The 26,218-nt window shown below is 40.2% G+C and overlaps 1 protein-coding gene across 1 annotated transcript in view; it reads left to right on the forward strand.

Moving 5' to 3' along the window:
- Window positions 1-26,218, forward strand: part of pcdh11 (protocadherin 11) — a 633,690-nt gene that overhangs the window by 537,671 nt on the left and 69,801 nt on the right. Inside the window, exon 3 of the mRNA XM_080187718.1 lies at window positions 25,790-25,891. Coding sequence (XP_080043844.1) covers window positions 25,790-25,891 — 102 coding nt within the window. The remainder of the gene's footprint in view (window positions 1-25,789; window positions 25,892-26,218) is intronic.

A 26,218-nucleotide genomic window follows, 5' to 3' on the forward strand; every position in this document is an offset into this window, starting at 1 on the left:
AACTAACCTATCAATCCAGTGGAAACTCATGCTTTAGTCTATAATGGTCCAGTTATGAATTTGTATGTGTGCCTTACTGCTTGGTGGGGGTGTCCAAACATATTTTTGAATGGATTTCCAAGCTGGAGACTGCAGATCCCAATTGTGCCATGAGAACAATACATGAAGAATGCTTTACTGTCCCATATTTTGTCAAATTACTGGCAACAGTATAATGTATCTAGTAAGAAAAATATTTGCCGCAATATAAGACTGCAATATTGGATAATGTTTGGACATTAGAACAAGGGGTCTGGAATTGTGTCAGTTTTTGCAAGTGTAACACATACAAAGAGACTAGTCCATGTAGATTGCTACAGATAGATAACACAGGTAAGTCATACTGCTGACTGTGAATTGCACTCTGCCTTCAAGGAAGAGGCCTTGCACATTCAAGCTGCTGGATAGTTGGTTAAATTTTAAAGTTGGAAGTCCACAGCAGCATGTGCTCTTCTTCATATATCATATACCCAGGCAGCTTACCAAACTTAGTGCTTCTTAAATTGAGTCCAGATGCTGACTCAAAGCTTTCCTGCAGAGATCATGAACCCAAGGCACAAAAGGTTGCTTCCTGGATGGAGCCTCACACCATTTGCCTTCACTGTAGTAAAGAAGCCAAAGACAACTTGACTGGATTATTTCACCATCATTTTGACATCTTTACACAGTCAGGCTACATTGTATAGGCACAATAGGAGTCATATTGCAGCATGGTAAGCTTCCAAAGACAGAAGGATTCTTCCACCATTCTGGAGACAGTCTTTGCTCTTGTTTCCAAGTGCAGTCAGGAAATTTCAATTTTTTTGCAATTTTAACTGTAGGTCTGAATTATTATCCCTGAGTAAAGAGCCCGTAAGCCCTGTTGAGCTCAGAAACCTGCAGTAAAATAAAATGTGAGAACCTATTATGAGTATATTATTATTGTTTGATTAGAACTATTTGCAAATCAAAGTTTGACATTTTCCTCTCTTTTACCACTGCTAGATTACCTCAGTTCTAAAACAGGTACTGACAATTCAATGTAGCCTACAGTGAGAAATTTTTTTTTTTTTAATTAGACTGTGTCACAAAATCACCAAAAAGACATTATAATAAACATTTGATGCCTAGATCTCACCTGAGTAATTCATCAGTTCTTTAAAACATATCAGTGAACTCCATTATCGTTAGTCAACGTTGAGTCAAAGGGTATAGAAACTCGTTAGAATGTCTTCTTCGCAAAGAGGAGGAGTGAGGAGTGAGATGTGGGTGTGGACGATGTGCAATGGGGATTAGGAAATGTGAAATCTTGAATGGTTTCTGATAGTTCCAGGCAACTTGAGCTAATTAAAAAAAGTGTTACGGATCTTTGGTGCGACAGTAATTCATGCTGTTAGTAGATCCACTGTCGTTTCTTTGAAACATTGGCGTTTCTTGAGGACTGGAATCAGATGCCATGTAACATAAAATGGGTGGGATTTTCCAACCCTACTGATCCGGTGCAACAGATAAGCCACACGATGATATTTCGCTTTCATTTTCTTTCTCACTTTCAAACTATTGCTATTTCTTTTCCTCATTCACTCTCATTTTCTTTCACCAACACCAGTTTTATTGTTGGTTAGAAAATTTACAACCTCAATCCTCTCATGTAAGCTCCATATTTTGTTTCCATCCGTGTCTGGCTTTTATTGAAACATATGCAATTATCCCACAATCTTTCAGGTTTTCTTTGTATTGAAAATGCTGTCTATGTCTGAATATGGCATGTGAAGCCAGTGTGTAGAGAAATGGGGCTTTACAGTGAGGTAAAACAACACTCTTTTCTCAGAAGCACAAATAACAGGAGGACAAATTCTGTTTGTCTTTCTCTGAGGTGACATATACGTGCTTCAATTCAGCAATGGGCAATTATTAAAGTGTAATCACTACCGGAAGAAAAAGTATGGATTAGTTTATTTTCCAAGGTGTATAATCTTGGAATTATAAAAACGTAGAGATCAGAGGGAGGCTAATTGAGAGAAAGAAAATAATTTGAAATACATTGTCACTTTTTTTATATCCCTAATATTATCTAGATAACCATTTTGGAATGGCGCCTTGAAACAGCGAGGCTATCCCTTTATGAAGATATCCTTTGCAGGAATCTAAGTCCATTCTTCATCCTTTAAAAATTGCTGAATCTAAAACTGCATAACCTACCATGTTTGTAATTAGGTCACCCTAACTAATGGAATCTAATGTATGTCACATCATTATATAATGATAGAACAACTAGCAATCCATAACAACCTATATAGTAGTATACGTTCTGATGTCAAAAATCAAGAGTGATGGCAAACAGAAGGATTATAAAAGGCTTAAAGACATTGACATCTCGCCAAGGCCATCCCCACACCCCCCACTACTTGCCTTCAAACAACCGTGCAATCTCAAACAGACCATTGTTCACAGCAACTACCCAGCCTTCAGGAGAACAGTGACCACAATGCCACACAACTCTGCCACAGCAATCTCTGCAAGACATGTTGGATCATTGACATGGATGCCATCGTCTCACATGAGAACACCGTCCACCAGGTACAGAGTACGTACTCGTACAACTCGGCCAACATTGTCTGTCTGATATGCTGCAGGAAAGGATGTCCCTAGGCATGGTACGTCGGCGAGTCCATGCATCGGATGAATCAACATTGTTTGACAATCACCAGGCAGGGGCGTTCCCTTCCTGTTGGGCAACACTCTCCCATTCACCCAACGAAGAGGGGAACCTCGAAAGCTTGTAAGTTTAATATCAAATAAATCGGTTGGACTTAAACCTGGTGTTGTCAGACTTCTTATTGTGTTTACCCCAGTCCAACGCCGGCATCTCCACATCATAAAGACGTTGAGGTTACTGGAATGTGAAGACAGTTAATTTTATTTATCAGTATTACATAAATAGGCTTACATTTAAGACTACAATGAAGTTACCATGAAAATCCCCTAGTCGCCACACTCTGGCACCTATTCGGATACACTAAGGGAGAATTTAGCATAGCCTATGCACCTAACCAGTACTGTGGGAGGAAACTGGAGTACCTAGAGGAAATCCATGCAGACACGGGGGGAACATGCAGAATCCACAGAGACAGTGACCCAAGCCGGGAATCGAACCTAGGTCCCTGGAACTGTGAGGCAGAGTGCTAAGCACTGTGCCAGACAGATGGAATATGGAACTTAATGCCAATAAATCTAAGATCACATGGCTAAGAGGGTGGAGGTTGGTGGGGTGGGTGGGGTATAGTTTCTACTTTGGGCACATTTGGCAATCAAGGTGCAAATTCTGCACAAAATTGTGCTGATTTTTGGAATGTAGTCCAGGATTCCACTCAAAACAATATGAATAGCTTAAAACGCAAAACTCTTCCATGAACCAGCATGCACCAGAATTCTTGATGTTTTCAAGAGTAACCTGCTGCATTTTGATTAGTACAACTGAAAATGGGTTTTTCATATAAAAAATAAGCAATTTTACTGAGTGTCTAATCAACTACCTGTGGGTAACCATAAATTTTACAGAACTAAAAATAATTTAAAACTCTACAGAACCATTTATTAGGTTTGTTGATGTATAGTCGCCAGTTTTTTACTTCATTTTCAAATATTCAGAAGCTTTTAAAATGAGCTAGTATTCCCAGGTGCCTATTTAAAAAAAAGATTAATTTTTTGGAGCTACTTTGGAAGCTCACAGGCAGATACAATTAGTGTAAGTTCACCATGGTGATTAATATGATTTGAGAACATTGCCTGGGTGCGGCTTTCCTTCAGTATGATGTTTTTAAAACTAGTGCAAAAGATGACAAAACTTGATTTATTCTGAATGGAATTTGTGTTTGAAATTAGGTGGTCTTCTGTGGTGATTTGGTCATTTTGGGTAAAATTATGCTTGGCATACATTGAGTTTCCTCCACTCCAATGTATTTTGGGTGAAAATCAACAAGCAGGATTTGAATAACCAGATAGGCCTACTTGTTTCAATGCATAATTCCTCAATAGAATGAACACCTATAGATGAAGCCATTAGAAACATCTATAGAATTTGGGGCATCAAATTTAGAGAATATATGGGTAAAGTAATAACGAATTTGTACAAACTATAATTTTGCCTCAAGTTAAACTATTGTGTATAGTTTTGGATACCCCATTATAGAAGAAACATTAAAACCAGGGTGTACGGTGTTGATTTACTAGAATGATGCCAGGAATGAGAATTATGAAGAGAGACTGGAAATGCTGGGGCTAGTTGTAAGGGTAGAGAAGGCAAAGAGAACATTAAAAACAATGTTCTTAGAAACCTGAAAGTTTTCTGAAAGATTGAATATTAAATTATTATTTCCTCTAGTTATGGAGTGACTGACAAGTGGGTCATTAATTTAATATTATCAGAGTGTGGAGAGAGGTTAAATTTCTTTACCCTCATGAGTATTTGCCACAGGGCGAGGCCACAGCATATTTTAAGGGGTAATTTAATAAATATTTGAACCATGCCACAAGGGAAAGAGATGAGGGCAGTGGCATTAGTTTTGGATTGCCTCAGCAAAGAGCCAGTATGAATATAGTGAGTTGAATGGATTCTCTTTATTGCTATAAATGGAATGGTTCTACATGTGAACTGTAAAAAAAAATTGCATCCATTACATCTAACCCTGGCTACAAGCATTGGATTTTCATTAATTTTTGCACATAGACCGATGAAGTCATGTTTGTTCATACAGGGAAGAAAATTAAATGAGTGTTCAACACAGCAGCTTTGATTCACAGTCAAACCTGTTCAATTGCAACCGCTCAAATCGTTGTCTGAAAATTAAACCAGAAAGTCTAAACAATAAAGGCAGTAAAAAATCCAGGAAGGTTTGGCATACATTAATCTTTATTTGCCCAACTTTTATGAAACGGCGTAGAATAATGGTGAATACAGTAATGATAAGGAGCAAAAATTTCCCAGGAAAATTCTGAGCGTCATAACAGGGAGGTAACTGGAGTCTTCCATGCCAGACTTGTTGGTGAGGACTGCGTAGTGATCTTCCGACATTCTTTCACTTTTCTTGACAATTGGAAGCCTTGGCCTGGTACAATGGTGTGGGGGTGGGGGCGTGGTTTGGGGAGATGGTGGAGGTGAACCTTCAGTGAGCTTGGGCGCAATTCTGCAGGGCGACCTCTTCCCACCTCCCTTTCACAGATATTGGACCTTCCCCTCCACCAATGTCACCCCCCCCACAGCAACATGGGTTGCTGGCATCAGGGCATCTAGTCCCTCTCGAAAGGTACCCTGGCAGACTCCTGACATGCCACTCCCCCCACCCCCTGTTAAAATGCATAGGTCTCCCGTCATAGCCCCCACTGAGACCCCAGCCCCTTGTCACTGCCCTAGCACACTTATGGTGCCCGGCTGGCATTGTCGGGGTGCCAGGTGGGTAATGTATGATGGGCATGCCTGGTCATGTCCCAGACCACCCAGGGGCTTTAATGGCCTCTACTCCCCCCCCCCCACCCCCATATGGCATGGCACCTGATCTCCACTGGTGGAGACCTGTAGCGGTTTGTGCTGGCGTGACATCTCGACGGAGAGTAGGGAAGCATCTAGGAGCAGGGAAGCATCTGGGAGCAGGGAAGTAGCAATGCTGGCTTGCTAATGATATGGAAATCAAGGCACACTGATGCTGGGTGTGAATTGGATTTTTGGCCTCTGAAACAATGTTCCCAACTCTCCATGCTAATCGGCAGGCACGGCGAGTTGGTAAGATCGCATCCATTATCTTACAAAGACAAACATTCTTCACAGGGTGCCGTTGCCATTTGTTATCTTCAGCTTTCAACAGGCAGCCACCAATGGGATTTTACAAACTCTTTTGTGATTAATCCAACTAAGCAGCGCTCTTGCATCATTGGCCATCCTCCTTTCATACTTCTGCTTCCTGAAGCAATTCTCATTCTTATCCAAATCTTCAACATGCAGACTTTCCTTTGCAAAGCTCCGGAAACCTGAAATTCAGAAATGCTGTTTTCCTTCATGAGGAACTTTGGAATCCTCAGTTCCCTTTTGGCTTTTCTTGTCGAGTTATCTATAAATGCAACTTCCATATATGTTACTGCAATTATTGTTAAAGCAAGCTTTTCACAATTAGAATTTAAAGGAAGGAAAAAATAGGGCCTTTAAAAATGGTTGGGTTAAAATTCCAATAAGTGATTTGAAAATAATCAGAGATGGCAGTAATATAGTCAGGAGTAAAATTATTTATTTTACTTGATAACTGTGTCTGACTACAGACTTGTATTTTAATGGAGCAAATAAGGGAAGCAGGGAATCGTTAGTACAGAGGCAACAGTGAAGTGTCAGGCGTTAGTGCATCCAGTAGTAATTGAAATGCCAGATAATTTGAATCAGACATCTTTAAATTAAAGGAAGTGGAATGTGGTGAATGTACTTGTAGAAGTCTTGCACCTTGAACATGCCCAACACTTTACAGATATCCCAATTAAAGTGTCACATCTTGTTATATAATGATCTTAAAACGTAGTGCGAAAGCAAGTCTACTGCTTTCTTTCTTCTGACCTGAAGTCTGAAATTTACCGGCAGTTGCAATTACCTGGATTTACTGACATTGTCCAGTTTCCCCACAGTGGGGATTAAACAGTGAATTTGAAGGGAGAAGTCCGATTTAAGCAGCGTTCCATTTTAGCAGCTAAGCATTATAATGATGCTCCAAAGTACAGGGTTACCCATGACTCATGCTGCTCGTATGTGGGACAGAAATGTTCAGGCTGAGGACACTAAACAGGGCTGCTCTCTGCATTCAAGCACAAGACTAATTAAATATGTACTATCTGACTTTGGGGCCAGTTTTATAAATGCTCACTATCAGAGAGGAACTTTTCCTTGAAGAATCAGGGTATCATGGACAAACTGTCCACCAAGTACTAACCACTAACTTTTTGAGGCAGCAAATCTTGGGTAACAAGCCGATAATTTTCCATTACGAGTAAGTCAGTAGCTAACATGAATAATGCGTGATACATGTAACCTGCATATGTTACACTATATTAGCATAGGAAAGATTATTGTCTTGTACATTTTGTTCCCACTGTTGTATTAATTAGATGGGGAAGCATTTCTAATTGTGTCGCACATCATGACTTGGAGCTTCCCATTGATGAGTACCCACTTTCTTAACTGTATGTTAGTATGAATGCATCACACCACTTAACACCTTGAAGGGTTATTTGACTTTATTTTTTGTGATGAAAGGAAATGTTAAGCTGCTAAATAATGCTTAATTGACAGCGCTCTTTTGCATATGCAAGCCGACTTATTTCTTGCTAGCTTCATGGCAAAATGACTTTTCATGAAACAGAAATGCATCATAGCTTTCATTCAAAAAGCCCTAAGTTATTGCAAATTAAAAATTAAATATTAAAAAGAATATATAGTGCCATTATACATGAGATACCGATGCTCTTCATGCAGCTAGAAGATGTTATTCCTTAGTTTTATCAAAATAAGTTCAGTGGCATTGGATTGTAACCCTCTGATTCCTCATTCACAGTATATTTCCAAAGATGGCAGGGAAAAGATAAAAGATAAAATACATTTGCATTGTAAAGGCAGATTTGGGTATGTAACATTTGTCGTACAGTCCTTTTTATGATCATCAATTTTGACTACAGTGCAGATGATGTGACAGGTAGTGGGTGATTTTGTCAGCAAACACTGATAGTAACATGACTGACAGAACCTTATTTGAGCTCCAAAAAAGTAACTTAAACATTAATGCCCTCAATACTGAAAGAGTAGTTATAATTCACCATAACTTAGTGCATTGTTCCTGAACTGCACTTGGTATTGTTTTTAATTTTTTATTCTTCCACAAGGTGTCTCATGACATAATCCAATTAGTTATGAATCATGAACTACATTGCTGTGCTCCCATACATACAAGAACTCCTAGGTTGTACAGGGAAACACTATCTACTTTTAAAGCTGGCCCATGCAGCAAGCAAATTACTATGTTGTGGTCCAAAAGCAAAATCCTCTCTGGCTCTTTTATTTCAAATCCCTCCATTGCCTTGCTCTACTTCAAATTATCTTTTCCAGCAGTTTTCCATTCCAATGTTTTCTGGATCGGCTCAACTTTCTGGACCCAGTATTTAATGACAACACTCGTGCATCAGGAATTCTTCTTTGCAACTGTCTTGATATGTTTGCCAAAAACCTCCAGCCTTATTTGCGGCTGGGATTCTCTGGTGCCACTGAAAGTGAATGGAGTTTTGGCTGGAATACTAAATTCTTCGTGTTCACTTGCAGTGAGGCTGTCCTGGATGAGACCGGAGAATCCCACCCACTATCTCTCACTGTCATCCAGCTTGGTGGGACTGCTCTCACCTGGTTCCATTCTTAGCTATTTAATTGTAGCCAGCGAATCACCATTAGTGACTTCTCCTCCTATTCCTGGATCACTACCTCCTGTGTCCTCCTATCCTTTGGCTCCCTCCTATTTCTTATATACATGTTGCCCCCTTGACAAAATCATCTGAAAACAAAACATCAGTTTTCACAAGTACATTGATGACAACCAGATCTATCTCTGTTTTAATCTCATGTAGTGTTCAAACGAAGCTCGAGGGACGACGTCTCATCTTTTGATTAAATACTTTACAGCCTTCCAGACTGAACATTGAATTCAACAATCTCAAACTGTAATCTCTTCCCCCCACTCCCCTCAATTTTTGCCCTTTTTCTTTGTGTGTTGCCATTTAATCTTGTCTTTCTCTTGCTATCACTTTTAATCGGCGCCATCATTCTGTCATTCGCATTGCTCCCAGACACACCTTTTGTATCTTTACTCATCCCATTGCCACTCCCTTTGACCTTGGATCATCAACATTTTTGCCATTTAATTGCTCCTGCCACAGATCTTCCTTTTTGTTCTTTTTTTACCCTGTCCTCTTTCACTTGCTACAAATCAATCACATTTCTAACCTTTTCTGGTTCTGATGAAACGTCACAGATCTGAAATGTTAAGTGTTTTTCCCTTCTCAGGTGTTGTCGAAATGGCTGAATATTTCCAGCATTTTCCTTTTTTTTTAAGTCCCAATGCTTGGAGGATTTTTTTTATCCATTTTGCACCTGTTCCAACAAATAATAACTGTGTCACGAGTATCTTGTTAGACTGTAGAAAGCCTTGTTGGATGTAGAAGACACCTGTATTTAAAAATGACTGCTGAAGTCTTCCTCCTTTATACTGGAACTTTGAGGCAGTAATAAAATTTTCCGAATAAGACCGAGCTTTATGGTTCCTCTTTCATACAAAGCCAAGGTAATTCACAGAATCCCTAGAGTGCAGAAGGGCCATTCGACCCATCAAACCTGCAGTGACAACAATCCAACCCAGGGCCTATCCCCATAACTCCATGTATTTACCTGCTAATTTTCTCTGACACTGAGGGGCAATTTTACATGGCTAATCAACCTGACCTGCACATCTTTGGAGTGTGGGAGGAAACCTAAGCACCCGGAGGAAGCCACACAGAGACCCGAGGCCGGAATTGAACCTGGATCCCTTGTACTGTAAGGTAGCAGTACTAACCACAGTGCAACCGTGCCACCCTTATGATAATTCTTATCATAAACTTCTATAAATCATTAATTTAGCACACAGATAAAAGTTGGACCATTGAATCTCATCCTTTGAGTCTCCTTTGTGAGAAATATCTTTTAAGGTCAAGCAATCTTTTGTTTTGATTGTTTTAATGCCAAGGCTCTTTTCTCTTGAATGTGCCTTTGAAAAAGTAGCTTGGAAAGGAACTAGATTGGAATAACTAACAATTGTCTGAATTGAGCTTACTGTTGGAGGGAGAGAAACCCAACAAATCCTCCAGGGTTTGAGTTTCATCACATTGCAGCACTAAATATTGCTGCCAGCAATGGCCTAGCTCTTGATAAATTATGTTGCACGTATATTTTTAAAATTGCAAGATATTTTGTTGTGACTGTTAATTGTAGAAGATTGACTGAGCCAAATGGAGTTAAACTACTCCAGTGAAAGCTTTAATTGGCCTAGTATTGAATTTGTACAGACACCAGGAAGTCTGAGCAACTTGATTGTCACTCATCATCCAGAAAAGACAGCCAAAAGCATTTAGACAACACTATTATTGAAAGCTGATTGTACAAAATGCAGAGTATTCATTCTTATTATGCATTCTTTATGGAATAAAATTATATAACTTTTATACTTTGAAATTAAAGCATTTCCCTAATATATTAACAAATTAGATATTCAAAGGAAAAATACTGCAACTTAAAGTCATTGTTCAAGTGACCCCCTTGGTGAATGCATACATTGAAAGTTGAGCTATGCAGACCAGAAGAATTCCAATTAGTTTATCTGATTCAATTGGGAAAACAGTAAATGTAATTTATACATGGTTAGTGAAAGAACACTATCCTCCCCACTCCTAATTATTATCCAGCAATATCCTGCTGGAAGTGTGCATGTGAGGATGTTAGTTAAGGATCTGACTTAATTCTGATGCGTTATTTTGTTAATGTTGCTTATAACCACTCATTTTGTATGAATTAAAGATTCCTGGTTAGACTACTGTGTTAATTGTATCAGCTGGTGTTAACTGCATGCAGATGTGGGGGGCATTGATCAGATGGTTACACAAGCATATCTAAGGAGACACTTCCAACATGAATGGAGTCAGGAGATAATGTACCTGCAATGTTTCACTCTGAAAATATAACTAATCCAAGTAAAGAGCAGCTTTGGATTCTTCCTTCATTCACTGGCTACTAGGAGTATAACATGCCATAGGGTGACTGCCATTTTTAGAACTGTTTCCAACATTGAATCAGTAGCTTCAAGAGAGGAGCAGAGAGAAGGCATTTGACAAACTAGAAGCAAAGAGCGAAACAATAGCATGAGCTTGAGTTATTGAAAGATCATCTTGAGGGGATTTTGTTATTCAAAATAAATGTCTACTTCATTTGAACTTCAGTTTAATTCAAATTAAGATCAATTGTTTCAAAGTGCTCAGTTCAGAGGGATAGCTTGACATTCAAATTAGTGGGAAGCATTTAATAGCTTTAGGCTGCTTCAGTTTGAATCACATGATCAAATGCTAGGAGATACAGTAGAAGTTTGTTTTAGACTGGCCCACAAATAAAGCGGGTGCATGAGTTCTATCCCTAGGCAGCAGTATCAGTCAGAAGATGTAAAACACGAAGTACATGGGAAAATTCAAATAAGGACAACTACTTGTGTGGACCCAGCATTTGCAGCCTATAATACATTATTATTATCCCCATTTCTCTTTTGTCATGCAATCTAAAATTACTGCAGTTTCCTGGTTGTCAACAATTTTGTAAAGTAGTTATATGCATTTTTGTGAACTTGTGTTTGCAGGATTTGCTTTGCACAGCTAGCTTTTGAAGCTGTCATTCAGGATGACTTGTTCTCCAAATGTCCTTTCCGATATTAAAACGCCCTGCTTGACATTGCGAATTTCTTGCCAGTTGTGAAAAGTCTAGTGCAGGACGGGTAGAGAGTGGCACAATATTTTGGATTGTCAGTGCAATGTCATTCAAAGGAAGAAGGAAGTTGTGTTTACTTAGTGCGTTTGACAATCTTGGAAAGTCTGAGAACACCCTACAAACCATGAAGCACTTCTGCAATTTTATCATTGTTGCAACAATGATAAATACAGCTGCCAATTCACACACAAGCTGCCATAAAATCCTACAAGTAGTAATGAAATAAATGACTAAATAACCTGGAGAATCGAGAACATGAGGTCACTGTGTCAGAGTGATGTGTTAAGAACATAAGGACGTAAGAAATAGGAGCAGGAGAAGGCCATCTAGCCCTTCGAGCCTGCCCCACCATTCAATAAGATCATGGCTGATCTGAAGTGGATCAGTTCCACTTTCCCGCTCTCTCCCCATAACCCTTAATTCCCTTGTCTGTCAAAAACCTATCTACCCATGACTTAAATATATTTAGCGAGGCAGCCTCCACCACTTCAACGGGCAGAGAATTCCAGAGATTCACCACCCTTTGAGTGAAGAAGTTCCTCCTCAACTCCGATCTAAACTGCCCCCCCCTTATCTTGAGGCTGTGCCCTCTAGTCCTGCTATCTTTTCTAAGTGGGAAGAATCTCTCCACCTCTACCCTATCCATCCCTTTCATTATCTTATACGTCTCTATAAGATCCCCCTTCATCCTTCTAAACTCCAATGAGTACAGACCCAGTCTATTTAGTCTCTCTTCATAGTCCAACCCCCTCATCTCCGGTATCAGTTTAGTGAACCTCCTCTGCACTTCCTCCAAGGCCAAAATATCCTTGCGCAAGTGCGGCGACCAAAACTGTACACAGTACTCCAGCTGTAGCCTCACCAGTGCCCTACACTGTTGCAGAAAGACCTCCCTGCTTTTATATTCTATCCCCCTCGCTATAAAGGCCAGCATACCATTCGCCTTCTTGATCACCTGCTGCACCTGCAGACTGGGTTTTTGCAACTCATGCACAAGGACCCCCAGGTCCCTCTGCACCGTAGCATGCTGCAGCTTTTCGCCCTTTAAATAGTAATCCCACCTACTATTATTTCTGCCAAAGTGGATAACCTCACACTTGCTAACATTGTACTCCATCTGCCAGCTCTTTGCCCACTCGCTCAGCCTATCCAGATCCCTCTGCAGACTTTCCACACCCTCCGCGTAATTTGCTTTTCCACTCATCTTCGTGTCATCAGCAAATTTCGTCACCCTACACTCAGCCCCCTCCTCCAGGTCATCTATATAAATGGTAAATAGCTGAGGCCCCAGCACCGACCCCTACGGCACTCCATTAATCACCAACTGCCAATCAGAATAGCACCCATTGATACCAATGTTGGCCATTTTGGCCATTTGGACATTTTGAACCGAGAAAAGGAGAAACTTCTTTACCAAGGGTTAGGAATCTTCGGAATTCACGACTGTAATTGCTCAGTTATCAAGACAGAGGCCCCAGTTTTACCGCCACAGCCACTCAAGGCTCATAAGGTCATGTCGGCAGTCAACAGGGAATGCAAGCCTCACCCACCCAATTTTGGGGATGGCTGTGCTGGTAAAATCAGGGCCAGAGATTGATAATTTTGGGTACTCAGGAAATTAAGAGAAATAAGGATAGTTCAAAAGGTAAAATTGGGGGAGAAGATCAGTCACAGTCTTGTGGATAGTAAAGCAGGCTCAAAGGGCTAACCAAGTGGCTCCAGTTCCTACTTCTTATTTTAATCTGTATCTGCTTTAATACTGTTCACTGAGGAAAGAAATATTGACCCATTTAACAGGAGAACTCCACCAGTCACCTTCACATAGCTCTGTGATTTAGAAAGTATCTTAATTCAGTGTTTCATCTGAAAGATGGTACCTCTGGTTAGTGCAATGTTCCCTGACTACTACTCTGATATAAATTATACATTCACTTTTCTTGAATGGGCTTCACACTATGATATTCTGGCTTGGAAATTACGTGTGTTACCACTGACCCAAGATCGATATTCTTTGTGAGTTACTAAAAGGAAGTCAAAAGGGTTACATCTTCCACGCAACAAGCCGGTCAGTGAAAGTTGCCCTTAATCAGCTTTGAACTGCGTTTTAGGGGACAATTAAACTGCTGATCACTTGATTGGAAATAAAGCATAGGTATTTACAGAGACAAATTAATGTAGGATTGGTTACTGTGAGGGAGGGAATACATAATCACTGACCAGGTGCTGGAAGTGTTCCTGCAAAGAATTGGGAATGTGAGGCAGACACTGTCTGGGACTATTGACTTCCTTTTCTGCAGAAATATCTTATACACTACAAATGTTAACTGGTGGGAAAACACCTCCAGTCATCTATTACAGTCCTGAGCATGGTTCATTTTCATACATTGTTTCTAGAATGCACAGATCAAGGATTTTGGAGACAACAGCAATCCCAGTAGGCTGTCAGTCAAACATTGCAAACTCCCAATGCAGTTACCCCTTCCATAAGAGAATTATGAGGAACAAAGTACCATGCTGACTGCCATATGCTGCACAACAGAGGAAAGAAATGTGGGGCTGCATCTTATGCCTTTTGGGCGAGGGTGGCAATGCTCATTTCTGCCCCTGCCATCTGAGCATGGTAAAACAAGTGTTGGATTGCCAGTTAGCAGCCACCCAGTGGGAAGCTGGCTAATTTTGGCATGGAGGTCACCCCACATTCCAATGCAGTTGGGCATCTAGGGTGGTACGTCAGACAGGAGAGGGGTTATAATGTGAACTGAAAGTTGATCATTACCATCAATTTAAAGTTAAAAGTTAAAGTTTATTTATTATTCCTAAGTAGGCTTACATTAACATTGCAATGATATTACTGTGCAAATCCCCTGCCAAATCCACTCTGGTGCCTGTTTGGTTGCACTGAGGGAGAATTTAGCGTGGCCAATCCACCTAATCAGCATGTCTTTGGACCACTTGCTCTCTCATTTTCTCCTTATTTGTTGTGGCAGCCTAAAAATGCTGAAGTCTTGTAACATACAAATACTGCCACGTGCTACCATGGCTCCATTTAAAGGCCTTTTCATTCACCCTTTGTATTGTTTTACTGTACCTGGCAAAAATCACTCCCAAAATTTTTTCCATCCACCTACTGAAAATACATCAGCAAAGTAAAATTTCAGTTAATTGGATATTTGACAAGCTTGATAGCTTTTTAATTGTTTTTTTTGCAAAATGGTGGGTGAGCTTCAGTGCCTGCCCACCTTCATAAAATTGCAGATTGGCGTGATGATGTCAGATTGCTGACCTGTCGTCTGTGTTTTACAGAAGTGCAGGGGCCAGGCCTGCCAAATTCATAGTTGTAAAATACAGCCCATGATTTCAACTGACTGGCAGAATAATATTGAACATTGACTAGGCATAGGTTATGACAATAGGAGGCTATTGGCAGAATATTGTATTGAAGAGCTGAGCATGAAATTGTTGGATAAGGTGATTTGCATACTCACTTGGCCATGCAGTTCATTAATTCAAGGGATAATATGACAATCCTTGGAGAGCATCTGATTCATGCCTGACACTCTGCTGCAACATTTGGCTACAATTTGTAGCTTTGACCTCCCTGAAATTTTCATATCACTCTTCATTCTACTTTATATGAAGGTGCCAGAAAGGTTTATCTTCAAATTAAAGGGTAATACAGATTCCAGGGAAGCAGAATAATAAGTCTGTACTGCTGGGTTCATACCATCTAAATGGACATCCAATGTCAACATGGCACAGTTCATGATCCTAGGCAACATGGGTGGTCATCTGTGAACATGTTCAACATGACTACCAGATTCTTGGTCTAGTAAGCCAGTGGTTAAATAGAATTGTGCTGCCATTATGTTGTTGTAAAGTGTTGACCAATTGCTGTTGCTGAATCGTGGCTCCATGATCTTCTTGATGCATTATGAAGGAGTGAATAGATCACCACTGCAGATGTCCTGAGTGCTGGCCAACAAGGAATTAGCAAGATGAAACTTGAAAGCAATATTGATTTCAACAGTTGCTGGCAGTGAGATACCATATTTTGTATTGGCTGGAGGTATTCTTGAATAAGATGAATGCAGTGTGTATGAAGATGTGTGACTGTGGCAATATAGAATATTTGACTCTTTGTGTTCAGTTCACCATCTAATTGGCCTTATGTGTGAACAAAGCAACTTCATCGAATCATAGAATCATACAGTGCAGAAAAGGCCCTTTGGCCATCGAGTCCGCATCAATACATAAAAACATCTGAACTCCCACCCAATCCTAGCTAGCAGAACTTGGCACATAGCCTTAAATGTTAAGATGTGCATAGCGCTCATCCAGATATTTTTTAAAGGATGTGAGGCAACTCACCTCTAACACCCTCCCAGACAGTGCATTCCAGACCTCTGGGTGAAAATGTTTTTCTTACATTCCCCCTAGACCCCCTGCCCCTCTCTTTGAATCTATGTACCCTCGTGATTGACCCTTCAACTAAGGGGAACAGCTGCTCCTTATCCAAGCTATCCATATCTCTTATAATCTTGTACACCTCGATCAGGTCATCCTGGCCTCTCTGCTCTAGCGAAAACAAATCAAGCCCACACAACCTCTCTTCAGAACTTAAATGTTCTATTCCAGGCAGCATCCTGGTGAATCTCCTCTGCATCCCCTCAAGCACAATTACGTCCTTCTGATAATGTAGCAATCAGGACTGCACACAGTACTCCATCGGTGGCTTCACCAAAGTTCTATAGAACTCCAACTTAACTTCTCTGCTTTTGTAAACTATGTCTCGACTGATAAAGACAAGTGTCCTATATGCCTTTTTCATTACCTTACTTACATATCCTTCCGCTTTTAGAGATCTATGGACAAACACTCTAAGGACCCTTTGTTCCACAGAACTTCTAAGAACATAAGAACATAAGAAATAGGAGCAGGAGTAGGCCATCTAGCCCTTCGAGCCTGCCCTGCCATTCAATAAGATCATGGCTGATCTGTTGTGGCTCAGTTCCACTTTCCCGCCCTCTCCCCATAACCCTTAATCCCCTCTCTTATCAAGAACCCATCAACCCGCTTCTTAAAAATATTTAGCGAGGCAGCCTCCACCACTTCAACGGGCAGAGAATTCCAGAGATTCACCACCCTTTGAGTGAAGAAGTTCCTCCTCAACTCCGTTCTAAACCGCCTCCCCTTTATCTTGAGGCTGTGCCCCCTAGTCCTACTGTCTTTTTTGAGCGGGAAGAGTCTCTCCACCTCTATCCTATCCATCCCATTCATCATCTTATACGTCTCACCTGACTGTCTTATACTTCATTGACAAATTACTCCTTCCAGAATTTATCACCTCAAACTTTTCAGGGTTAAATTCAATCTGTCATTATCTGCCCATTTGACCATTCTGTTTACATCTTCTTGTAGCCCAAGACACTCTGCCTTACTGTTAACCACCTGTCCAATCTTTGTGTGATCTGCAAACATACTAATCTTAACCCCCAAATAGTCATCAATGTCATTTTCACAAAAAACAAATAATTGGGGGCCCAACACAGATCTCTGTGGTCTGCCACTGGACATCAGCTTCCAGTCACTGAAACAGCCTTCCATTATCACTCTCTGTCTCCTACAACTGAGCCAATTTTGAATCCACTTTGTCAAATTACTCTGTTTCCCATGTGAGTTTACGTTCTTTACAAGTCTTCCATGTGGGACCTTGATGAACTTGAAGAAAAATTCTGTTAAAGGTGGTAAATGATTACTATACTAAACTCATTTTTGGACACTATCACAGATTCACCTCCAATGTTTGTTTGAGAGCTACTGACATTTCTTGGTGCTAATAATTTTTTTGTGGATGAAAATGTATTGAAAACTTCAATAACTCGTGTTTTCACATGATAAAATCAGAGTTAAAAGAAAGAACTTGCCATGTCCATGGGACTATCAAAGTATTTCAGAATTATGAAAAAGCATTTTGAAGCTGAATTACTGCTATTTTTTGAAACACAATAACCAACTTACATAAGTCAAGATTTCACAACGAATGTGAAAGAATGAATCTGAAGTGAAGAATTTGATCACCTATTTTTTGATGGTATTGAATGAGGGAAGAATTTTGGTGTGGATTCTAGGAGAAGTTTCTGCTCTCCTTTAAATAGTGCTCTTATCTCCACCTGGACAACCAGATGGGGCCATAATTTAACCAAAAGTATTGACCTAGATTAAAAAGTGGTCAGCCACAGTCTTCTGCTTTGAGATGAATGCTACTTACCAATCTGACAATTAACTTGAGTCTAGATTTTAGTTTTCCAAAAGCACAGATCTTTGGGTGGCCACATATTCTATATTCATGCTGATTGGGTGCTGATTTGCACCACTATATGTATCGTTCAGTGCAAAGCTGTATCACAAAATCAATCCAATGATTCAAAAGACTTGCACCAAGTTTCACAATTTTTTTAAGTTTAGAGAACTCCAGATTTCACTAACAAATTTTCATTCAGAATTTGATACTGTAATTGGTAGAACCCTTGGGAACATGAACATACAGAGGGGTCTGGACAAGCAGGTCCACAAGTCCCAAAAAGTGCAACACAAGTGGCCAAAGTGATTAAAAAAGCACCTGGCATGGGGCACTGAGTACAAGAGTTGGGAAACCACGTTGCAGCTATATAAAACCTTGCTAAGGCTGCATTTGGAGCATTGTATGCAGTTCTGGTCACCATATTACCAAAAGCATATGGAAACTTTGGAGAGAATGCAAAGAAGATTCACCAGGATGTTGCCTAGTTTTGAGGGTGTTGGCTATGGGGAGAGGTTGAATAAACTAAGATTGTTTTCACTTGGAAAGACGGAGACTGAGGAGAGACCTGACAGAGGTCTACAAGATTATGAGGGACATCGAGAGGGTGAATAGTCAGAGGCTTTTTCCAAGGGTGAATTGTCAATTACAAGGGGGCACAGGTTCAAGGTAAGAGGGGAAAATTTAAGGGAGAATTGCAGGGGAAGTTTTTCATGCAGAGAGTGGTGGATGCCTGGAACGCGCTGCCAAAGGAGGTGGTGGAAGCAGGTACATTAGTAACATTTAAGAGCCATCTGGATGGGTACATGAATAGGGAAGAAATAGAGGGATTTGGGCCGAGTTGCCGCAGGAAGGTTTTTTTTAAGTTTACTTAGGACATCATAATCAGCACAGGCTTGAAGAACTGAAGGGCCCGGCCCTGTGCTTTACTTTTTTTTGTGCTTTGTTCTTCTTTAAATACGTACAGTCCCCACAAAACAGTGGACAGTGACTATTGAAGTCAGTGTTGTTCTCAAGTTTCTTCAGTCTGATTCCATCCTGGTCAGCACTCTGGATATCTGCAATGTTAGTGTATTCTTCTAATGTTACAAATCAGCAGTTTGAGCACTGTACATCTATCTCAGGTCATGTCCCCTCAACTGATTTGTGCAGCAAATCACAGAGTCCAGCCCTGGTGGGAGAGCTGTATATGTGAATTTTACAGATATTGGTCTGAGGCTGTTGGCTAAAGATGAACTACGCATTGAATTTAAATTTTGGCAGATCAAATTTGATTTGTGAAGTTAAGGGGAAAATGATTGGAACAGATAGTGCCTTTGCTTGTAGTGATTTGAAACAGATAGAAGGAATTTAACCCCAACAGAAAAAGTGGGGGTCAACTCTCAGACATTAAGAGATATATAGCTCTATTAGTGAAAAGAAAGTGCAGAGGTCTTCAGACAACAAAAAATAAAGTAATTGCTGCCGGACAACAGCTGGTAAAAGTAGCTTGCAGTAAAGATAACCTTGTTCAAAAGGAAGCCATGAACTCTGTAGACACTCAATTTCTCAGCCTGTGAAAGCTCCATTTCTTGGCAGGGTGACCCAGCTAACCTAAGAGACGAACAATAGATCTGTATCTGCTCTTGCTTTTGTTCTTTATAATTAAAACATATTGATTTTTCCACAGATATTTGTAAACTGTACTGCTGAGCAAGCTATTGCTATCGCAGAATAAGAAAATTCAATTCCGGCAGTAACACCCAACAGTTTTGAAAAGCCACTTGAAGCAGTTACTATCGAATGTGGAAATGAATTTCTCTTGGAAATCAAATAAATTATGGACTGCCTTTCACATTTACCTTCAAAATCAGAGTGATAGCCGCCTTCATTATTCAAGATGTGGGAGTGAACAACTTCTCCAAGTTCAATCTTGTTCAGTTTTCTGTGCAATTTTATTTCTTCATTGTATTGAAATCTCAGCCCTTGAAATTTGTTGCTACCCTGTCCATTCTTAGCCACAAAATAGGTGTCTAATTAGCCATATAGGAAATAACATAAACACACTCATTCCGTGTCTGCACCACACTGGATTGGACTGCTCGGTAGGTTCTAGAGGCTTGTTAAATGATCATTAAAATCCCTAAATAAGCATCTTATATTTATTATAATGCAATCATAGTAAGGCTGTCTTCAAACTTCAATGTTTGAAGGGAACAGCGAAGACATTAGGCAACAACAGGGGCAACTGGGGGAAGAGGGGCGAGGGAGTTAAGGGTGAGGTGCTTAGGAAGCCATACAGAGCGTATTTTCTACCTTAACTTCACTTACAAGTGATATCTCAGGTGGCCTTATTTCACTGCCATCAAGGTATGGAACCTGCTGGAAGCACATTTCAAACCTTCAACCAGCAGAAGTGAATGTGACTCTCAAAATCAGCATACCCATTAACCTTTCTTCAAGTGGTTTTGTGGTGATTGTCCCTTTAAGGGCAACACAGCAGAGTAAGGATCACATGGCCTTTTCAACCAATTAAGAGTGTGGAATCACTCCATGATGAAAATGGCTTCTCAGGCAAAGAGATATTTTGGGAGCTGGTTATAGTCATGAGGCTGCTCTACAATTCTTATTAGTAAATATCAGTTGTTTTCACTAGTGAATCCTGTAAAAGTGCACCCTTTACAGGTTCCTTTCAGGCTCCAGCAGGTTTATCAGAAGCATCATCTCTGCTGTTCACCTGTCGCATCAGGGAGAATCACCAACAGCAACATTTCTTTTATGACCAGGGCATTAGGTTTTATCTGCATGATTGGTTTCATTAAGTATATGGTGCCACAGATTGCACTCATCTACCTGATCCTGACAAATCTCTCAGTAGAGGATATTCCATCCCGTAAAGCTTGTTTGTGATCACTTGACAATGCAATAATGCCTGGCAGCAGCCATGACGCATTATTTCTGGACCAGTTCTCTACCCTGCCTCTATTCCAGGCCATCAGGTTGCAGGCTGAGTGTTGGTTATATGGTAGACTTCAAGTCATAACTTCTATCAGGAACCCATGAGCAGCTGTGGGTTAGCCCACAGAAGTAGCTATCCTGCCACTATGCAACAGTTGTCATGCCTAAGCAATGCTTCTGCTGACAAAGCCATTCAGCATAAGTTTGGTCGTGCAGCCCAGAGTGAGTATCCCAATGTTTAATTGTTTAATGACCCTTCCATGATTTTGTCATTATGACAGACTTACTCTTCACACCACCCAGGTAGCTGGAAGTAGAACAGGAGGAGAAGCAGGATAAAGAAGATAAAGAAGCAGTAGTTACATTGATTATCAGTGCCACTAGTTCCCTCAGTTCTCAGAGTTAAGCACATCAAAGAACTCTTCCTGTAAATTAACACTCCAATTCCCAATGCAGTAACAATCCTGCAATCCTCATCACCACCATGCTCACTGCTACCATCTGATTCCCTTCCCTGTGTCCATTGTTATGGATGTTTTCTCCCTCTTCAACACCAAGTAAAACCAGCAAATCTAAATGTAGGATAAAAACAGATTACTCAATTCCATCTGTGTCCATCAGTTAAGAGAAATAATTAAGAATTGTCATTGTGCAGCCACTTATTTTTCTAATTTCTGCACTGATTTTCTAGTGCTCCTCCATATGTTTCCCGAGTGGCTACAGCTTGGAAGGGGATGGCAGCTGATTGACCATTGAGACAGTTTTAATGAGCTTGGTGGATGAGCTCGAGCAGTTCTGGGCCTTGAGGGCTCAACCATAGTCTGCAGCATCCCCACATGGGTTGGTGCAATCTGTGGCACTGACAAGAGTATGGAAGAGTGAGTGGCAAGGGAGAACGTATGCTGTCATTATCAGAGAGGACAGCAGGCTCTTTTCACATGGAGCCACGGCCACTTTCCTGGCACCACATCTCAGCAGTTCTATTGTTCTCTGCTATTCATATTTTACATTTGTATTTTTTCTTTTAACATCAAGCAGTATTCCAGGGTCCCCCATTAAGGCATGAGAAAGAGATTGTAAGCTGAGATTGATACACCTGTTGTGACCTGAAGATGTCCGAAAGCACATTATTGCCAATGAAATACTTCTGAAATGTAGAAATTGGCTTTACATTTCTTTAGATTAAGATAGTTTGAGCACAGTAAGATTTCACAAAAAGTAACAAAATAAACTGTTTCAGTGACTTTTGTTTGAAGGACAGATGTCAGCCAGGACACCAGGGGGAATTTTCCTTCTTTAAGTAGTGCCAAGCAATCATTTACACCCACCTGTCAGGGCAGGCATGGCCTCTGTTTAAAGTGTTATCCAAGAAATGGCACCTCCTCCGCTGCATCACTCCTCATTGCTGCACTTTAAAAATGTCAGATTGGATTTTGTACTGGAGGTTCTGGGGAGGAATTTAAACCCATACTCTTCTGACTCAGAAGTGACAGTGCTCCCACTGAGCCACAGCTATGATCTTTCTTGGCTCACGACTATAAACTAACTGAGTTTACACAATCTAAGAGGCTACTGAGACTGCATTGCTCTAAATAGTAATTTTATTCAAATTTAAACCACAGCATCATAACTATAAAATATGTGTAAGCTCAGTTGAATGTAGGGTATTGATTTTGTTAGGACCAGGTGAGAAGGGTGAACTGGTTCTTCTTTATTCAGCCTTCTCAGCTGATCAAAAAAAGGCTTGGGTTTCTTCATTATGGGTAAACGTCTTTTCTGAATCCAAACATGTTTAACCATTTAGATAGCGAACAATAGAAATCAATCAAACAAAATTTCCTTGAGCTAAAGAAAGAAAAAATGTATTAACCTCTAAATTTGAGAAAAAAGAAATTGGCTGTAAATTCCAAAGTCCCCATCATCAAATTGTGGGATACCCAAAAGGGTTACAGCAATAGTTACCCAGAAGAAAGTTAGAAGAATTAAAACCGCTTCTGACCTCTGGGTAACTATTGTAAACATTCAGAAGAACACTCACAAACTATCTCCACAGCCACAACTAACATCTCCCCCAGATATTCCGCACCCACGCTTCAACCCCCCATCCCACCTTGCCCACTACCCCCTTCTCCCCCAACAACCCATTCACCCAGCTTTACTCCAAGCAGCCATTCATAGGTATGTTGAGACATCATCATTTTAAGAATTAGCTTGTGGATGTAATTCATCCATATTCTTTCAAATGATGTACTATGGGCAGGATTCTCCGATCTTGTCCGTTCCTATCCCACTGCTCGTGGGAATGGAGAATTTGGCATTCAGCAGCACCGGAGAATGCCAGCAATGGACAACTTCAGCGGTTATTGGCATATAGTTCTCTTCACAACACTCCAAGCAATCATTAAAATTGAATGGAAAGCAAGTAATGATGAGCAAAAAAAAGTGAAAATACTCATGGACTAATAAAAAAAACCATGTAAAGGCAGTGCTCTTGACATTTTTGTTACAGCACATACCATACTCAACCTGCCTGTGCTGACAAAATTCATAGCATAATATCTAACTTTAGATGTCATTCTAAAATTGGACAGCATTAGTCGAACAATCCCAAGTGTGCTAAGAATTACACTAACAACCAATTTAAGATTATCAGTTGTGCCTGAAACTGCACATTAATGCAGGAACCTGTCCTCTGTTAGCAAAAAGAAAAATCATGTTCAGTTATTATGTCTTTTGTGAATTAAACAAAACCAAGGAGGGCAATATTTTCCTGGTGCATTCTTTATGGCAATGCATTAACAGATCAGAATTGACTTGTCAATCAAAATCCCCTTTCCCATGCAGTATAACTTATTGCTTTCTTTAAAATTTGCCACTCTTCCATCTGTTCTAATGAGTGCAAAAACTTTGATAGCATATCTCTTTTTCAGCATTAGTTCATGGATGAATGTTCCTACTGACTGTTTCCATTACATCTTTTTCTTTCTGCTCATTCTCACCTTGCCTTGCACCTGGTTTCATTTCTTGATCTTTTGCAAATGTCCTGCCCTCCTCACCTGTAGATGCTGACATATGCTAAGCTGTAACTCCAGTGGATGCTGGTAACTCTCCAATACATCACCCAAACAATCAAATTTTATTCATAATGTAAGACATGAAGATTAGATTGAGGGCTGGGGGCAACACATCCCAAGGATAACCCTACCCACACCTACTTTTACAACATAGAAACAATGATGGAATTTTTCTTTTCCTCCCAACGGGGCATTGAGACTAATTGCTATGTTCTTTCTGCTGCCTTGTCCAAAATCAGTAGGCTTTGCATAGAATAGGTATCGCAGTTGGGATTACGTAGGGGCAGTTACTAAATAAGCCATTAAAGGGGCTATCTCTGTGTGTCACCCTTCCCTCTGCTTTTGTATATCTATTTTGCCCTCCTGTTTCTTTTTCCCTCTCTTGATCTGCTGTTTCAGACCACAGAAAGATATTTGTTGGAATTTCTCAGACAGCCACTTTATTAAATTCATTTTCTTTGTTAATTATTCATTTCTAAGATCAAAGGAAATCTCATTTTGAACAAGTATAAGATTAATGTACCCCTTTTGTACACCCATTTATAATATCCAAAAATCCGTTTTGTAAATCTCTTTTAACTTTTACATATACCAAGTAATACAGGTTCATCATAAAGAAACCGCCAAAACTTGTGAATAGTCTTCACAAAAGACTATTCAAATAAGTCATTTATATGAGGGGTCCTTGAGGATAGCTAGATATCAACTGTTGTCAGCAGGTGCCCCGTGATGAGAAACAAAAGTGTTGTGATTGGTTTTAAAACATCGGTGATTCAAGAAGAGATATGTTAATTAATAACCCCAGAACCAAGATTCAGGCCAAGGTAAAACAGGGAAAGAGTTTTTATTGAAAATGTGGACTGTCTTGGTTGTAGTTTTTGCATTTATGCCAACACTGTGTTCCATTTAGAATGTAATGGACCCTCTATTAGAATCATGTATCCAAATATTCAAAATCCTGTATTTCGATAACACAGTTACATGGGGCAGGATTTTATGGCCTCACTCGAGCACAATACCACCCGAGGTCAACTGACATTTCCATTGTCCGCCCCTTGCCCGCTCCAATTCCAAGGTGGGTGGGGCAGTAAAATACAGGTGATGAGCTTTGCAACTTTGCTTCCCACTAGATTTTGTGCCCCATGAATCATTGTGCTCCCTTTTTAGTGGACGTCTATTTTGAGGAACAGTGTTGGCATTGAATCTATAAGATACTTTAGTCCATGAAGACCAAGGGAACATCTTTATCAATTCAAGTTAGTGCAATATTGTTTTCCTGTTTGAACACAGATTATGTATTTGCCCTGTAAAGACCCATATTGTGTTTTACCTTGTCCTGGCTCAGTTTTTCATCCACTCTCTGTTTATGTCAAAGTAATGCATTAGTAAAGATGTGCATTGTATGTAAATTTGTGGGTGTGAAACAGGCTCCTCTGTCAATGGGAATATCCCCTTCTCGATGCTTTAAAATCTATGCTTGAGCTCTTGGACTCAGCCATCAGAAGGAACCTTACTATTATTTGAGCTTCCAACCGTGTTAACTAAAAATATAAGCACTAAATGCGGCCAGCCATCCTAGTAACGGTATTTTAATTTCATCACCAATGGAAAAAAATGTAGGGCCAAATTTTCCTGTTCTGCCCACCATGGGAATAGAAGTGGGTGAGGGGCCATGGAAAGGTCAGTTGACCTCAGGTGGGATTTTTTGGTTTTGCGTGAGCACGGCTAGAAAGTCCCGTCTGTTGTCTTTCATAGAAAGCAATGTGCTCACATACAGTCAACTGACTGTTCAGATGGGCCTGTAGTATCACCCTACCTGCTGTTTGTAATCTGTTGGCAGATTGTTGTTACTATTCTCAGTGTTTGTATTATTATTATTATTAGGGGGTATGTGTATCTCTGAAAGTTCATTTCGTTGTCCTGGTTCCACAGAACATCGCAGCGTCCACCTGAATGTGGAATCAAACGTGAACCCTCCTATAAGGGGTATGTATACATGTGCACGTACTTATCACACGGTATCACTTGCGATGATTTCAGGCAATAGTGATTAAACCAGGGGATCAGAAATCTTGGCTGCCTGTAGGAATGCCATTCTTTTAGAGTACACTAATTTACAGATTGATGCTTAATGAGGAAAATCAAATTGGAAATGTGAAAATTTGTAGCAATGAAGAGGAGCACTAAAATAAAAAGTGAATCAGCTGAGTCTGATGGTAATTAAAAATCTAAAATGATAGATAATTTAAGATAAAGCATTTTGCTATAAAGCAAAACAATGTGTATGAGTAATGAGAATGTCAGCACCAGTTG

The sequence above is a fragment of the Carcharhinus amblyrhynchos genome, chromosome 4 (assembly GCF_965287045.1).
Source record: "Carcharhinus amblyrhynchos chromosome 4, sCarAmb.v2.hapA, whole genome shotgun sequence".
Taxonomy (NCBI): domain Eukaryota; kingdom Metazoa; phylum Chordata; class Chondrichthyes; order Carcharhiniformes; family Carcharhinidae; genus Carcharhinus; species Carcharhinus amblyrhynchos.